General features: G+C 37.3%; 1 protein-coding gene across 3 annotated transcripts in view; it reads left to right on the top strand.

Annotated features, from left to right (window-relative positions):
* The window catches only part of CRYBG3 (crystallin beta-gamma domain containing 3), a 105,339-nt gene that overhangs the window by 18,008 nt on the left and 70,390 nt on the right, over positions 1–16,941 (top strand). For all 3 annotated transcript variants that reach the window (XM_045540423.1, XM_045540424.1, XM_045540425.1), the window contains exons 2-3: positions 3,289–3,355; positions 16,444–16,874. In XM_045540423.1, the coding sequence (XP_045396379.1) occupies positions 3,289–3,355; positions 16,444–16,874 (498 nt within the window). The remainder of the gene's footprint in view (positions 1–3,288; positions 3,356–16,443; positions 16,875–16,941) is intronic.

Here is a 16,941-nt window from a genome sequence, read left to right as displayed (position 1 = left end):
GTTTTATTTTTAAATCCACTGAAAATGACCTTGTTCCTTTGACTAATTTTTTCCTACCAGCCCCATTCCCTGCTTTTATATCTTTAGAGAAAGGTAGTGCAGAATAGGAATGGCTGGTCTATTCTTTCAAGAGACTTATATACTACCCCGTTATGCAAAAAACATTAATGTGTATTATTACATTGTCCCAGTGGAATAGTGTTTTCCACTATGAAGGTAAGCAGGCACTAATGGAAATTCTGTTATATTCTTTTTATTCCCTTCACAAATGATATTTGATTGCCTTTATAGTGCCAACCACAGTACTAGGCTCTGGGATACAGACAGGAATGATACATTTTCTGAATTTAGTAAGTTCACATTCAAGTTGGGCAAATGGACAACCAGCTGTTAGAGTAAGGAGCAGTAAATAAATTTAGTAGAGGTATCTCTGGGTATAGTGGGAACACAAAAATATATAAGCAAAGCTGGAACTCAGTGAGTAAAGGATTAAGAGTCAAGTAGAGAAGGATGTTGCAGGCAGGGGAATAAAGTGGTTTGCTAGACTGTGAGCTTGGCATATTTTAGCAATATTAAGTGGTTCTATGTGACAAGTGTATCTGGATCCAGGTCATGAATAACTATATTTATGCTAAGGACTCTTCATTTTATATATCAACTGACGGAGATTTGTTGAAGGATTTTTGAACCCAAGAATGTCATGATTATATTATGTCTTGCTTTGAGACAGCTATGGGAGGAATATAGAATCAGAGCAATTCTGATGATACAGGAGACCAATTAGGTAGGGATTCTAATAATGTAGAAAAGAAGTGTTAAAATCATTAATTAAAGCAGTGATTTTTATCGCTAAAACAAAATTTTAAAATGTGTTGTTTGGTTTAAAACTCAACACATTTTAGAATTTTGGTTTAGCAAATAAGAATCACGGAACTTAAACATGGGAAATAAATTCCAGAGTTTTAAGTATCAAATAATATTTCTTTTGGTGATTTTAGCTTTCAGTTCTTTTGTTGTTTGTTCAGTACTTACATGCTGATTTACTGCTGTGTTTTTCTGGAATTTTTGTGTGTGTTTATAGTTGTACTTGGAAGTAATTACAGCTACTTAAAAAGACTGAGTTCTGCCTTAATCCCGTGAACTCAGAGCTGCATTTTCTGCAGAGCTTTTGCTGTTTTACCATTTTCATTTCTAGTCTCAGGGAGTATGTTTATAGAAAGCTCTGTAAACACTCTAAATGAAGTAGAATTTTGGGAATCTTGAAGCAAGATTCTACTAGAAGACTAAATGGCGGTTGTGTGTTTACATAGTTTTTAGGTAGGTGATTCAAAACAGATTGTAGTTAGAGAATTTACTTATGAAATTGTCAAGGTCAGTAGTATTCTTAATTATACCCCAAAGCCTTGCAACGTGCTATTTTTACATGTATTTTACCAGTCTGTTTTTATTGATTTGAGCTTAAATAGACCAGTATCAATTCACATTTAATTAAAAAAATTAATTGTAAACAACCTTGTGGCAAGAGATGAGACTAGTAAAATAGAAAAAAAAAAGATAAGAACCTACTCATTTTTAAAATAGCAACCACTGAGACATTCTTATTTTATATGTATGTATATGGGTTATAATTCTGTTTTATACAATATTGTTCTTTTACTTATTCTGTTTTATACAATATTGTTCTTTTACTTTTGTCCTCTGATTTTTCCTATAGAATTTTTCATGTGTTTAACACACAGCTCACAGTTATTTATTTATTTATTTTTACATACTTGCTTTTCCTGTTGACATTTAAAAGCTTTAAGGGCCCAGCCTATCTCATTGGTCCATGTGTTCCTATATGGAGTCTAGGACTTAATGACATTTTAATCCATTGTATTTTCCAAGTGACATGAGCTGTCTTTTGTTCCTGTGTGGATACTCTGAATAATGACATTGGATCTTATGCATAGAAAATCTAAGTGGCATAAATCTTGTCCTCTCTTTCCATCCCATCTGCTTTGGGATGGCCTTCCTCTGACCTGAGCTACAGACATTTCCTCCTTTATGGTCTCTCCACCACCAGTGAGCAGGATTCCACTGTCTAGTCCACTCTCAGTCACCTTCCTGCTTATACTTGTCTCTTGCCTGAAGGCTTTGAAGGCTTCCCCACTGCATGTAAGACAAACATCAAATTCTGTAATGAGTTGAACCAGTTCTACTTAGACTGGCACCCACTAACCTCTGGTCTCATTCTCATCTCTTGCAGGATTACCGCTGCCTGTCACAAGTTCTATGCTCAAGTCATGTTAAAAACAAAACAAAACGTGGTTTTGCGATAATGCCATATTCTCTATTACTCCCTGCCGTTGTCCCTCCTTCGAGGGCACTTTACTGAGTAGGCAGAAACTTCAAATTTCTTATTTCTTCTATGCTCCACGGTATTTTGTTCATTCAGCAGTTACAGCTCTTACCAAACTGTATCATTAAAAGTTTGTGTATCAGTTTCCCCAACTAGGGCGAATTTTGCAAAAACCCGGACCTACTCATTTTTATATTCTTAAGGCCAAGCACAGTCCTTGGCATGGGGAGACATCTTTAGAGTGGAGCTACTTCAATGCGTCTCAGGTTATGAAAGTATGCAAATGAGACAGTGTATAAACACAGAGATAAATATTAAGATCTAAAATGCATATGTGCTGATTAGCGAAGTAGTTTATGATGACATCTTATAAGGCATCTGTGAAGGTATTCTGGACAAAAGACAATTAAAAGTCACTATCTGGGAATCTGATTTTTAAGGTGTCATCTAGAACATACTTGGGGATAGATAAGCCTGCATCTGTTTGTGAGTATTCCCAGAATTTACTAGATGAACCAAATGTTTATAATTATTTTCTGAATAGAAATGTGTTCTATTCCAAATAAATCTCAGTATAGGCATTAAGAAAGATCAGACTGTGTAGAACTTTAAGTAAAATCTTAAGAGTGCTAGCACTTTCTGAGGTTATGAAGGCCATACATTGGTGCTCCTTTGTTCAGATGCATCATTACTGTGATGTTGATTATCAATATGAGAAAATATGAAGCATAATGAGCTCACAAAAATTTCTAAAGCCTGGATGAGCATTTTTTTAATGTGTTTTTCAAGTTTAGATATTCAAATCAATATATTCTTAGTATAACATTTTGTATATGAATCTTTGGGCATTGCCAATAATGGGCCTTTCAATTTTTTGTTTACAGAAACTGTATGAGTTTAGTAATTCTATTTTAATTTCAGAAAAAACTGTGGTTTTTGTTTTTCAGTGTTGAAAATGAACCCATGAGCACAAGTCAGAAAAAGGAAAATGTACTTTCAGCAGAAGCAGTAAAGGTACAATTTTAAATTAATATTATTTTATGTCAAGCAGATATTTTTAATTCCTGTTCATTCTTCCTTTTAGATTCTGTCATCTTATTTTACATTTCAAAAAGAACGCCACATTATTACTTTATGTGGAAATCCAGCCCGGCTCTGTGGGACACTTGCATCATGAAGTGGGAAGTGGGGGGGTGGGGAAGAGGACAGAAGGGCCCTGAGAAGGGAGTGTGCAGAGTGGGGTTCTAGGCTCTGCCACTAACCAGCTGTGTGGTCTTCAGCTGAGGCATTTAACTTCTTTGTGCCCTAGTTTTCTAATCTGTAAACTGGATCACATGACCTCCACAGTCTCTTTTCCCCGTGAAGTTCAGGGATTTATGTCATGTTTTCTGAAATGCTATAGACAGGTAATAGTACTTGGAGGGGGACAGAAGTTAATAACATGTTCCTACATGTCCTTGCTTCGTATTGGATATGTTTGGTCAGCTCGCATATGAACTGGCCTTGGCTTCTACAGGACAGGCACATAAAGTGTATAAGCTACACACCTCCCTAGACAATTATCGATGAGTACTTGAAAATCCTTGAAAATCACTAAAGCTTGCAGCCTCTTTTTTTATTCATAAGTGCTTTTCTAGAAATTTGAAGTTTCCAGTTTCTGGGTATGTGATCATGTTTTGGTAGCTGTCCCATAATCATGGCTTTTTGTCCCAGCTGCTTTCTTGTAACATGATTTGTGACAATCAGTCAAGGAGAAAGTTTGTACTTTGCAGGGATTTCGGGATATATTAGCTTGGTCAGTGGAAAGACCAAAAAAATCATCCGAATTCTTCATTACTGATACGTTTAACATTTTAAAAAGCTATATAAAGTCTAAGTGCACTAAATATGGTAAAGATAATATTGTTTTCATTCTTTTTTTCCTGCCTTTCCTGTCATAGTAGAACATATACATATTTACTTTATGGAGAGAAAAAAAAATCAGCACCACCTTGCTTCCTTTTCCTTTGTGAGTTTGGTTTCTAAATTCTGCTGTGGATGGTTTTATAATATCTCTCACCTGCTTCTCTTCTGCAGCCAATTGTTAGCCAGCCTGCTGGTTTACCATCCTATGGGCTCTATAGCTCCCTGCTCTTCAGTTTTTGTTTGCCTTGAGTTGCTAAAGTTACTCAAGATTTTCACTTCTAATGCTATATATGAAACTTTGTCCTTGCATAGATTCTCAGGAAGGCTATTACTTCTGAGATCTCAGACTTGGAAGTTTCCTTGGTTGCCAACTTTTGTCATTCCATCTCTTAATCCCTCATTGCCTTTTAACTCACTCTTGACCTTCCCCAAGCCTTTCTGCTTTTCTTGCTCCCTTCTCTTCTCTTGGTCTCTACCTGTTTCCCTATTCAGCCATTACTTGCTGGTGTACTGTTTCAGCTATACTGTCACTAAAAAAAAAAAAAAACAAAAAAACTTCAGTCTTCAAATTTGGATGAATTCAGCTTCTTATTTACAATAGTCCTGTTTTCTAGAGATTTGCTCTATAAAGTCACATCTTTGTGGATTCAGTAAATATATTAGGTTATTAAGTATGAAATGTCCGATTTTCTTAAGTACTAAGTTTGACAGTTGATATCTCTGACATTTCACTTTGACACTCTTGTTTTATGTTTATTGTGAAGGGATGTTGTCAGTCTTTCAAAGACATGGTTTGGCTTGTGATTATCTTTCAAATTTTTTAGAGCAATTTTTGTGAAACCATGCATAAGTAAAAAAATTCATGTTATTTTTGAACATGAGTTCCATTGTGGAACCAATGCATTGCAGGCAGCTCAAAATATCAATGAAGTGTTTGGGAGGGATGTGGCTAATGAACAAACAGTATGTCAATGGTTTGAGAAGTGCCATTCTAGTGATTTTAATCTTGAAAATGAGCCATGTGGGCAACCTGAGACCCAGGTGGATAACGATGAGCTGAAAGCTGTAGGGGAAACAAATCCATCTCGACCTATGCATGAATTAGCAGCAAGGTTTGACGTTACTATTCCAACAATATGGGACCATTTGAAACAAGTGGGCAAGGTAAAGAAGCTGGATAGATGGGTACCACGTGAATTAAACGAGCATCAGATAAGAAATCGTCTGGAAGCTTATCTTTCTTTGCTATCATAGGCAAACCATTTCTACACTGTATTGTTAGTGTGATGAAAAATTGATTCTTTTTGACAATCGCAAGCGTTCGGCACAATGGTTGGGTAAGATGAACTACCAAAATATGGTCCAAAACCAAATATTCATCAAAAACAGCTAATGGTGTCTGTTTGGTGTTCCAGTGCTTATATTATACAGTATAGCTTCATGAAGCCTGGACAGTCGATTACAGCAGATGTCTACTGCAACCAATTGGACAAAATAATGAGAATGCTTGCAATTAAGCAGCTGAGATTGGTCAATAGAGACAGGCCAATCCTCTTTCATGACAATGCTTGACCACATGTCACACAAACAATGCTGCTCAAACTATAGAGACTGAACTTGGAAACTCATCCACCGTATTCACCAGAACTTGCACCAAATGACTCCCATTTCTTACAGGCTTTGGACCACTTCTTGCAAGGAAAAATATTCAGTTCTCAACAAGCTGTGGAAAATGTCTTTCACAATTTCATCTCCACTTGCTCTCCAGGCTTCTTTGCTGCTGGCATAAACAAGCCACAGTGAAGGTGCCAGAATTGATAGTTTAGGTGCATACTTTGATTAATAGTACTGCTTCTTGTTTGAGATATAATAAACTAAACTTTTGATTAGAAATCAGACATCTGGGCCTCCATGCTAACAGTGTTTCCTATCCATTTTTAATATCTTGGTCTTGCTAACATCCTTTTCTGTTCATTCTTAGTATCTTATTTTTGAGTGCCCAGAGTAATTTCATTTGGGGATCTGGTAAGTATCTGGATCCTTAAGTAAATGCCACTCACAGTCATGAGATTGATTTTCTTATGTTTGAGGCTATAGGGTTACTCATACATGGACACTCTGGTTAGCCCATAATAGAAAAGACCATGGCACTCTCTCTGGGGTAGCCTAAGCATTTTGGCCCATGTAACTTTTTTTTTTTTTTTTTTGGCCAATCTGCTGGAAACTATCGGAAGAATTCCTTCAATCTAGCCATGCAGACCCAGTTGTTCAGGGGTGACTGCTACCAGGCATCAAAACAAATGTGTACTTTGGTAATGTCAACAGTCAGCCCCATGCCTTTTTTAAAAAAATAGTTAGCAGTCACATTTATTATCTTGCTATTTTGAACAGTCTCAATTGAAAATTTTTCATTTAGCAGGTGGCATAAAGCAATGCCATTTGTTTTCTTTCTAATGGAGAGTTTCTTGAAACAGCATTTTAGTGCAATTTGACATTTCTTGCCATGCTTCTATCTTGTTTACCTGAATTTTATAATGTCTTTTATGATAAGGAAAAAAATGTGTAGTATTTTCAAGTCTGAATTATAATAGATTTGTGTATAATAAATATAGCCTTATTTATGTTGTCTTTTTTGACCTTGAGATACCAAATCAGGATATCAAAAATTGCCCATTACAAGGCAAGTTTGAGCTACAAAAAATTAATCCTATTTTTAAATTAGAAACTACATTTTGTATTCTTTCAACATCATTAAATTCTTGATTCTTAAAATCCCACTTATATGCTACACAAATTTTGCTGTTTTGCTAACATTGGCAGCTACTTCTAATGCTTGGATCTGTTCTTCTAGTGAAATATGTATTTTGTTTATATTAGGTTTTTGTATCTAGCTGGAGAAGCTTCCAGATATTTAGTCCGCATTCTACTATTGTCTTGCTGCCTTAGCCTCTTGCTGCATTCACATTCATTTTTATTTAAAAGAGAGGGAAGAGGGAAGACATGTTGTTATGCCCTGCTCCCTTTTACCTATTTTGGAGGAATATCCATCCCTTTCTTCCTTCCAAGGCTAAACTCCCTCAAGCCCCACCCCAACCCCATCCCGTACCAGCAGTGTTGGCATCCTTACTTCCTGCCTTCCCTTGTGCCGTGCTTTGGCTGCTTCCATCCTTCCATCTTCACTGACTTCTTCCCATTTGTCTTGGTTCTACATGTTTCTCTCTTAGTATATAATATTAAAAACAATGTTTTTTTTTTCTTTTGGTGGATCTGATTTCCTTTACTTTCAGTCTTTCATTCCACTTTACTCCTTTTACCCAAAAATTTCTTATGAAAGTCTATATTAAGAACTGTTCAATTCTTAATGCTTTCTGATCTGACTCCTGTTTTTTTTCTGATTCCCTCCAACATGAGAAGCCTAGTACTGTGCCTGGGACACATGTCATGATTGCTGAGTATGCAGTCATTGGATGAATGAAAGCCATTCCATGAAACCAGTGCATTCGAGGTCACCAGTGACCTCTTGCTGACCACATTTAGTGGCCTGTCCTTAATTCTTCTTCTTCTTCTTCTTCTTCTTCTTTTTTTTTTTTTTTTGTTTTTAGACAGGGTCCAGGCTAGACTGCAGTGGCATCATCACAGCTCACTGCAACCTCAAAGTCATAGGCTTAAGCAGTCCTCATGCCTCAGCCTCCCAAGTAGCTGGGAATACAGCCTCATGTCACCGTGCCCAGCTAATTTTTCTATTTTTTGTAGAGATGGGGGTCTTTCTCTTGCTCAGCTGGTCTCAAACTCCTGGCCTCTAGCAATCCTCCTACCTTGGCCTCCCAAAGTGCTAGGATTACAGGCCTGAGCCACTGTGCTCGGCGCATTAACTCTTACTCTGTTTAATCAGTTGAAAGACTTTATCTTCCAAGTCTTACTCTCCTTTTTAAAAATTTTCAATTGCCACCTGTGGCTATTTCCTTCTCCATTTTTCTCACTGATTCTCTTCTGGATAAATAACCTATCATGTGGATGGGGGAAGGTTACAGACTGATATCCAGTCTGGGGAATCTGTTTACAGACTGAGGCTGTAAACCATGAATTATTGACAGCCTGAATCTGCATAGCTCTGCATACACTCACAGATTTCTAAAGCAAGAGTCATTCACCTATGTGGAAAGGGTAAACTGGAGTTTTTTTGGGTGGAAATGACCAAGGATCAGAGAAAGAAGCTTAGAGATTATTGGCCATATTTGAGAGCTGATGGAGAAGATAGGAACATTTTTAGAAACTGAGAGGGACAGTAAGAATCAGAGGACAGAAGGTATGATGAGGCGGGAGAACTGGTGTGATGGGTACACGTGGGACAGTGGGATAGAGGAGCTGGAAAGATGATCGGGTGTGAACACTGGGGGATTCCTGAAATTCAGAGTCAAAGGCAGTTAGGGTAAAGACAAAGGCCAGGGTTAGCCAAAGGGGCAGGCAGAGTGGAAGAGGGGAGGTTGCTGGAGTTGAGGATGCTAAGGAACCCAGTGGAATGGAGGGTCAGGATGTTCTCAAGAGTTGTCCTTGTTCTGAACAATGGAGCCAGCACCTGGGGCAGAAAGGAGGACCAAGCCAGGTGCTAGAGACAGTAGAGCCACCTGACTCTTTCCTGTTTTCCACTCAGACTCTTAAAAAACTTTTTTTTAAATTAACGTATAATAATTGTACATATTTACATGATATAGAGTGATAATTGGTACATGTTTATGTAATGATCCAGTTGGGATAATTAGCACATCCATCTCCTCAAACTTATTTCTTTTTGTTAGGAACATTCAAAATTGTCTCTTGTAAGTATTTTAAAATATGCAATAAAGTTTGTTAACTATAGTCACCTTAAAGTGCTATAGAATATTAGAACTTATTCCTCCTATACAGCTATAATTTTGTATCCATTAACCAACCTCTTCCCATTCCCTTTCCCCACCCTTCCCAGCCTCTGGTAACCACTATTCTATTCTCTACTTCTATGAGATCAACTTTTTTTAGTTTCACACATGAGTAAGAACATGCAGTATTTATTTTTCTGTGCCTGGCTTATTTCACTTAACATAAGGTCCTCTAGGGTTTCATTCTTTTTTATGGCTAAGTAGTATTTTATTGTGTATAGATATATGTCACATTTTCTTTATTCATCTGTTGATGGACAATTACGTTGATTCCATATCTTGGCTAATTGTGTGTAGTGCTGTAATAAACATGGGAGTGCAGATATCTTTTTGACATACTCATTTATTTCCTTTAGATATATACCTAGTAGTGGGATTCATGGATCATATGGTAGTTTTATTTTTAGGTTTTTGAGGAAGCTCCATACTGTTTTCCATAATGGCTACACCAATTTATAGTCACACTAACAGTGTATAAGAGTTCCCTTTTCTCCACATCCTCACTAGCATTTGTTATTTTTTGTCTTTTTGATAGTAGCCTTTATAACTGGGGTGAGATGGTATCTCTTTGTGGTTTTAATTTGCATTTACCTCATAATTATTACTGACAGGTAAACACTTAACTCCTGTCATTTTGTTAATTGTTTCCCAGTTGTTTTGTATATCGGTTGTTCCTTCCTTTCTCTCTTATACTTTATCTTTCTTTGGAGGTTTTCTGTTGTGATAAAGTCTGATTGCTTTCTCTTTTTGTGTATCTGCTCTCTGTCAGCGAGTTTTGTACTTTTGCATTTTCATGCTGGTATTTATTGTCCTTTTGCTTCCAGATGTAGGTACCCTTCAGTATTTCTTTAAGGTCTGTCTAGTGGTGATGAATTCTCTGTTTTTTCTGTCTGGGAAAGGCTTTCTTTCTCCTTCATTTTGGAGGGATAACTTTGCTGGGTATAATATTGTTGTCTGATAGTTTTTTTTTTTTTTATTTTTTTTATTTTAGTGCTTTGAATACATCATCCCGCTCTCCTCTGGCTTCCAAGGTTTCAGCTGTGGTATCTGCTATTAGTCTGATGGGGATTCTCTTATATGTGACTTGATACTTTTCTCTTGGCTATTTTTAGAATTCTCTCTTTGTCTTTGACTTCTGACAGTTTGCCTGTAATGCACCTCAGAAAAGATCTTTCTGAGTTGAATCTATTTGGGTACCCTTAAGCTTGTTTGATCTTAATGTCCATATTTGTTGCAAGACTTGGGAAATTTTCAGCTATTATTTCATTAAATATGGTTTCTATGCTTTTATCCATCTTTTCTCCTTCTGGAACTCCCAAAATACTTACATTTGTTCCCTTAATAATGTCCCATGGTTCCATGGATGTTCTTTCTTTCTTTCTTTCTTTCTTTTTTTGGTTCTGACTGGCTTACTTCAAAAGACCTGTCTTCAAGTTCAGAATCTTTTCATCTGCTTGGTCTACTCTATTGTTGAAGCTCTCAATTATATTTTTAATTTTATCCATCGAGTTTTTCAGCTCCAAGACTTTTGTTTGGTTCTTTTTTATATCAATAGTTCTTTGAGTTTCTCATTCATATCATGAATTGTTTTTCTGATTTCATTGAATTATCTATATTCTCTTGTAACTTGCTGAATTTTCTTGAGATCATTATTTTGAATTCCTTTTCAGCCATTTCATAGATTTTCTTTTATTTGGGTCATGTTACTGGAGAATTATTGTGTCCCTTTGTAAATATCATGTTTCCTTGCTTTTTCATGTTACTGTGTCCTACACTGATGTCTGCACACCTGGTGGAACAGTCATCTCTTCTAAATTTATGGAGTAGCTTTCAAAGGAACTTTTTCTTGTAGATGTGATCTATAGTGTAAGTTGGTTAGGGTGTTTTGGTTCTGGGTGGGTACCTAGTGTAGTCTCCATGTGATTTCTTTGGCTGAAATCAACATCTATGAATGCCTCAGTGGCCTACACTGTGTATGTTTGTGGAGGCAGTGGTGTGGCTTTGCTGGGGTTGCAGTTGCTGGTTGTGGCAGGCACTGGCAGCTGTTCTTAGACCCTGGGGAGCATACACATAGCACTCAGCAGCTCTACTCGTCAAGGGGGCAGGACAAAATTCTCTACACCTTGACCTTGTTCACTATGCTAGTCACCACATTGGTACAGCACCCGCCACCTCCTACAGGCCTCTTGAGGAGGTGACTAAATAATCCTGATTAGACCATCAAAACAAAGTTCTTATATCATTAGAATGCAGGTTCCATGAAAACAAGGATTTTGGTGTATTTTTTACTGTTGCATCTAAATACCTATTAATAGAATGATGTCTTGATGTTCAGTATTTATTGAATGAATACTTTAACATTTACATTGACCCTAACTGCGACTTAGGTCACCTGGTTTTAGCCCATTGCTAATTTGGGGTTGCATTCCTCAGAAACACTCCTCCAAATCTTCTCTAGTTTAGGAACCCAAATCCCAGCTCACCTACGTGTCTCCCCTTCAGCTTGTTAGATAAGTCCTCTTACTTACTGACCTGAGAGCCACTTGTTGGACCTTACTTATTGTCTTCACTTATAGATTTTATCAGGCTGTAGCCACTGTTCTTCCCACTTTACTTGGAAGAGGAAATGTCCCTAATTCTCTCCAAAGCCAATACCTTCCCTTTATTATTAATAGAAGTATTATAGATTATGTTGGCCTCTTTATCTTCTGCCTTTCCTACTGGAACCTATCATCCATCTCCGTTATACAGTAGTCACTCCCTTTCCAACAAATGTACAGCTGATCTACAAAACTGAAATAGAAACCCACTTCTGTCTTGGAACTTAAAATGTTGTCTTTTGTCTTTACTTCTTTCTAGTTAAAGATCTCTTAAAAGGGTTCCCTTCTATTTACGACCATTCCTATTTCCTTGCCACTACCAACTGCTTAATCCCTTGAGTTCGGGACTGGGCTTACAAATTCCTGGACTGTTATAACTATTTTTTTCCTGCATTCATAGACCTTTTCCATAGTCCTCATTTCTTCAGTTATTAATCTAACAAATACTGCAATGAATAAAACAGACAAAAGCCCTGCCCTTTTGAATTTTATGTTCTAAAAGAAGAAACAGATATTAAATGTTATAAGTGTTGGTGTAGGTTTGTGGTTTTTGTGGGGTGTATGTGTGTATTTACTAGTAAGTACAAGGAGAACAATAAAACAGAGAAGGAGAATAGACAGTTTTAGAGTGGAGGGGTTTGCTAGTTTAGATAGTGATGAGGGAACTTTCAATGAGGAGATGGTTTTTAAGTAAAGGCCTGGAGGAGGTGAGGGGGAGTGAGTAATCTAGCTGTCTGGGGGGAGAACATTCTAAGCAGAGAGAAGAGTAAATGCAAAATTCCCAAGGTAGGACTATGCCTGATGTTTTTGAAGACCAGTGAGGTGGATAATCCTCATCTTTCTTGAGTTCACAATGGCATTTGACATTCTTTAATCCCCTCTGTTTTGGAAGTGTTATTTTTTCTTTGCCTTTGAGACCAGTATTCTGGAGGAAATGACCAGGTCTGATTTTTGCCTTGTCCATCTCTTTCACTGATTTCTTCTCTCCTTTGTGCTTGCTTTTAATTTTTTTTTACGCTAGGGATCTTTCATTGGTACTTTGTTCCCCTACACCCACTGTGTATTGCCAAATTACATTCTTCAGCTGTGCTTCTGACTGTTTATCAGACATCTCAACTTATGTGTCACCAATGGACCAAAATTTCAACATGTTTGACATCTAAATAGTTTGTTGCACTTCCTTCCCCTCTCCCCAAAAGTGCTAATTCTCACTTCCTTTTCTATATTTCCGATATCCATTTTTGGCTTAACTACTCAAATTTTGGCCCACTTTAGAGAAACCCAGTCATCTATGGCTGTTATTCCTCACCCTCAACTCAACCTCTTTCTCTAGCCTCTGTGCTCTAATGTTCTTCAGCCACACCCATGCTATAGTAAGCATACTTCAAACTTCCTTGTCTTTGTGCATACCATACCTTGTGTTTAGAATGCCCTTCTCACCCTTCAGGAGCAAGCTCAAATGTCACCTTCTCTATGTAGTGGTTTCTCGCCGTCCCTAGTCAAGTTAATTGTGTCTTCCATTGTGTACATACCTCTTCTAAGCCCCACACTGTGATATAATGATGAGTATCATGTGAGACTGTAAGCTCCTTGAAGGCTGCAGCCAAATCTTGTTAGTGTACATAATGCATTCCTATATTACCCTGATTGGGGACATAGCAAAGAGAATAGTTGAATGAATTTAGTCTAAGAGTATTGCATTACAACATATCGAACATGAAGGAAAAAGATTAAAAATTCATATGATATGTATGCCTTCATCAGTGGCATTCATATATACAGAATATCAGCATCTTTGAGGGCAACTGGGATTAATATTTCGTTAGTATTTGCTTGAATTCTGAGTGCTTTCATTCTGCTCACTCGTTGGAATGATGGCAGACAGTCTTATTGGCAAGCAGATATAGGCTCCACCTAATGAGGGCCTGTAGCAGTCTGAACTTGCTGTTGTCTAGGTTGAGGTCAAAGAACAGCTGCTTTAGATTAAACATAAAATTTTAATTATGTAGATACATAATTTATTGTAGGTAGTGATGTTCTTTTCTACTAGTTTTTGTTTCTAAATTCAGAAATGTTTTTTTCCTTGTTGAAGGTATTTTAATTACTGGTATAAGTTTCTCATAGAATTATAGCAACTAAGACATTTAAGGAAACTCAAAACTGCTCTTTAGTATATTTATGATATAAGGAATCTGGAATAGCAAAGAAGCTGACAATTGAGGGGAAGGAGAAACAAGTGTTTTTTGTTTGTTTGTTTGTATTTTAGTTTTTTTTTTAGTTGTATAACTTTGGGAGGCCAAGGTGGAAGGACCACATCAGGGAAGGAGTTCAAGACCAGCCTGGGCAACATAGCGAGACCCCATCTCCACAAAAAACTTAAAAAATTAGCCGGGCATGGTGGGGCACCCCTGTAGTCTCAGCTACTCGAAAGGCTGGGGCAGGAAGATGACTTAAGCCCAGGAGTTAGAGGGTGCAGTGAGCTATGATCATGTACTACAGCCTGAACAACAGAGCGGGACCCTGTCTCTTAAAAAAAATTTGTATAGAACTTAAAAAGATTAAATGTAAAGGCTTCATTAGTTTAGCAAAATGTATCTTCCTCATTTGAAAAGCAATCTGTTATGCTTTAAAAAGAATCGTAAAGTAAAAATAACAGTTGAGTCAGTGAAATAAATACTATTTTTGACAAAAATTATTTGTCTTAAAATGTGAATGATGCCAAAAGCTATAATCTCCTTGTTCCCTAGATTTTCCTTCTTTTAGACCATTGCCCCAATTTTATAATACTCTTTTGTGAAAATCTGAAGCATTTTAAGGACATTTATGGTATTTTAATGAGCAGCCCATAGTTCACTTTCTTCACATGGCTGTGTAAGATGAGCAGTCATTCATTTTAGTTATGGAAGAGAATTAATCACTGTTCATTCATGTTACAGTGTTAGTTTGTTTTGACTCAGGGAGAAATACTGTGGCTAGAAATTACAACAAATTAAATGGAGTATAAAACAAAAAAAAGTATGTCTTTCATATAAATGAGCATTTTCAAATTGCCCACTGGTATATCTTCTATTACCAGACTGAGAGGCCATTTATGCTGTTTGCATGAGGAGAGGGCACAGGTAACTTACAGTGCTGCCTCACAGAATGTGCAGAAGCTTGGGCAGGTGAGGAGGAGACAGGTAGAATCAAATTGCAGTTGAAACCCGTGAAAGGTGAGACTTGTAGTGACTCCAGAAGGCTGGTGATATTCTAAATACAGAGGCTCACAAGTTATATCAAGTTCTAATATGTAGAAAAATGCTGTGGGTTTACTGAAAAATGTTCTTTGACACCTAAGGTGGGAACAAACTTAAGAATATTGTTTGCTTGCAATCAGTTTGCTGGGGTTAATAGGTTCTAAACATTTTCTCAGCCTTTCATATGCTAAATTTTCTTAGTGATTAGTGAAATATTCCTTTAAACTATTTTGAACTTAGATTAAAACACGGAATGAAGTGAACAAGTGATATAATTATGATGCTTTTGTCTTCTGGAAGATCAGCTTCTTACAAAACTTTGTCGTGTGAATCAAAAGTGCCCTAAGGTGGTTTTGCCTTTGTGTTCTGAACATTTCTGACTCACACTTAAGCTTTCCTTTCATAAGGGCCAGTAAGCATAACCGATGACAGATACTGTCAGACATGCATTCCTTTTACAAGTATGCAAGCAAGCATGTTTGGAAGGCAGGGTGAGTTGGCACATTGGCCTAAAACCTTTTGGAATCTTGGGAAGAGTGTGAGGTGGAATGCCAGCATGTTCTTTAATATAGCAGCTCAATTTTTCCTCACACGGAGTATGAATGAATGTGAGTTTGGTTTACCAGTAAGTTAATTACGAGCAGGTAAAATGTACCTCTGGAATTGTTAAATCTCTGTGAGAATGCTTGGTGCAGTCCAGTTTGCATTAATGTACGTATCAGGACTTCATGTTTTACCATGAAGGGGTCACAGTGGGTTATCTCTAAATTGAAGCACCATGTTACTGTCTTTCCTCATCCACATAAGGAACAGTTTTACATAGTGTGACAGCTTCATGGGTTAACTCAGTGCTCAAATAATGAGGTTTATTTAGGTGTCACTGTCTAAAGTACCAAGTGTTTGAAATATTCTCCATTAGCTCTGTAATTATAAAGGCTAAATTTAAATACACATAAGGTTTTTCATCATCTGTACTTTTACTTGGTGCTGTCACTTCTACTTTCCTTTTACTTATCTCTCCATACTTACCTCTCATTCTTCTTTTTGTACTCTAACCTACAATCATATTAACTCCCTTAGAAGCTGACATGTCATCAAACACACACATACACATGGAGAGGCATAAACATCATGTAGTCACTTTTTCTGTCCCTAGTTACCACCTCTGCTTTCACCGCTACCAAACCTGGACTAGTTGCTGCTATTCTGGGTTCTCATGTGTGGTGTACCTCTCCCTTCACAACAGTTACTATGTAGCTCTGCTGAGGCTGTGCTGACTTGTTCTTTAGTAGATTGTTAACTGCCCAAAGGAACAGAAGCCATCAGCCTTATTCACAAATGTATCCCTCGTGTCTAGCACAGAGTCTGTCTTATAGTAGTTTATTAGTCAATCTATTTTATTTTTTAAATGATCATGCTTATTGTTCTCTATTTTGTTTTCAAAGATTCCCCAAAGTGAGGACAAAACGAACCATGCTGAGAAGCCAATCACTGTTCCAACACAGGGAGATCTCAAAAAGCCAAATGATCTTTCCAGTTCTACTTTAGAAACCAAAATAGGAGAAAGTGATAGACAGCCAAAAGAAAGCTTTTTTCACTTTCTTGGTAACCTGTTCAATATCTCAGGAAAATCATCTCTGGGTGAAGCTAAACATTCTTCTTTCAAAGATGACCATGATAAAACTGAGAAAGATGTACAGAATCCTAGTGACCATCACGAGGAAGCCATCAGGAGAGAGAGGGAGATGGTGTGTGGCTCCCTGGGAACACAGACGCTTCCAGCAGAAGAGCAAGAGTCCAACTCAGCTGAACTCTCTGATGCCTTTTCTTTGGATACAACACAAGACAGTGAACAGGAAACCAGTGATGAGCCAAAGTAAGTTTGAAACTTAATTGAGCCAAAAAATTGAGTTTTTGGACCCAGCTATTGAGCCTCAGTTCTA

Source organism: Lemur catta, chromosome 1 (assembly GCF_020740605.2).
Source record: "Lemur catta isolate mLemCat1 chromosome 1, mLemCat1.pri, whole genome shotgun sequence".
Taxonomy (NCBI): Eukaryota; Metazoa; Chordata; class Mammalia; order Primates; family Lemuridae; genus Lemur; species Lemur catta.
Note: the sequence above shows the minus strand (reverse complement) of the source record. Positions and strands in the feature narration are given on the sequence as shown.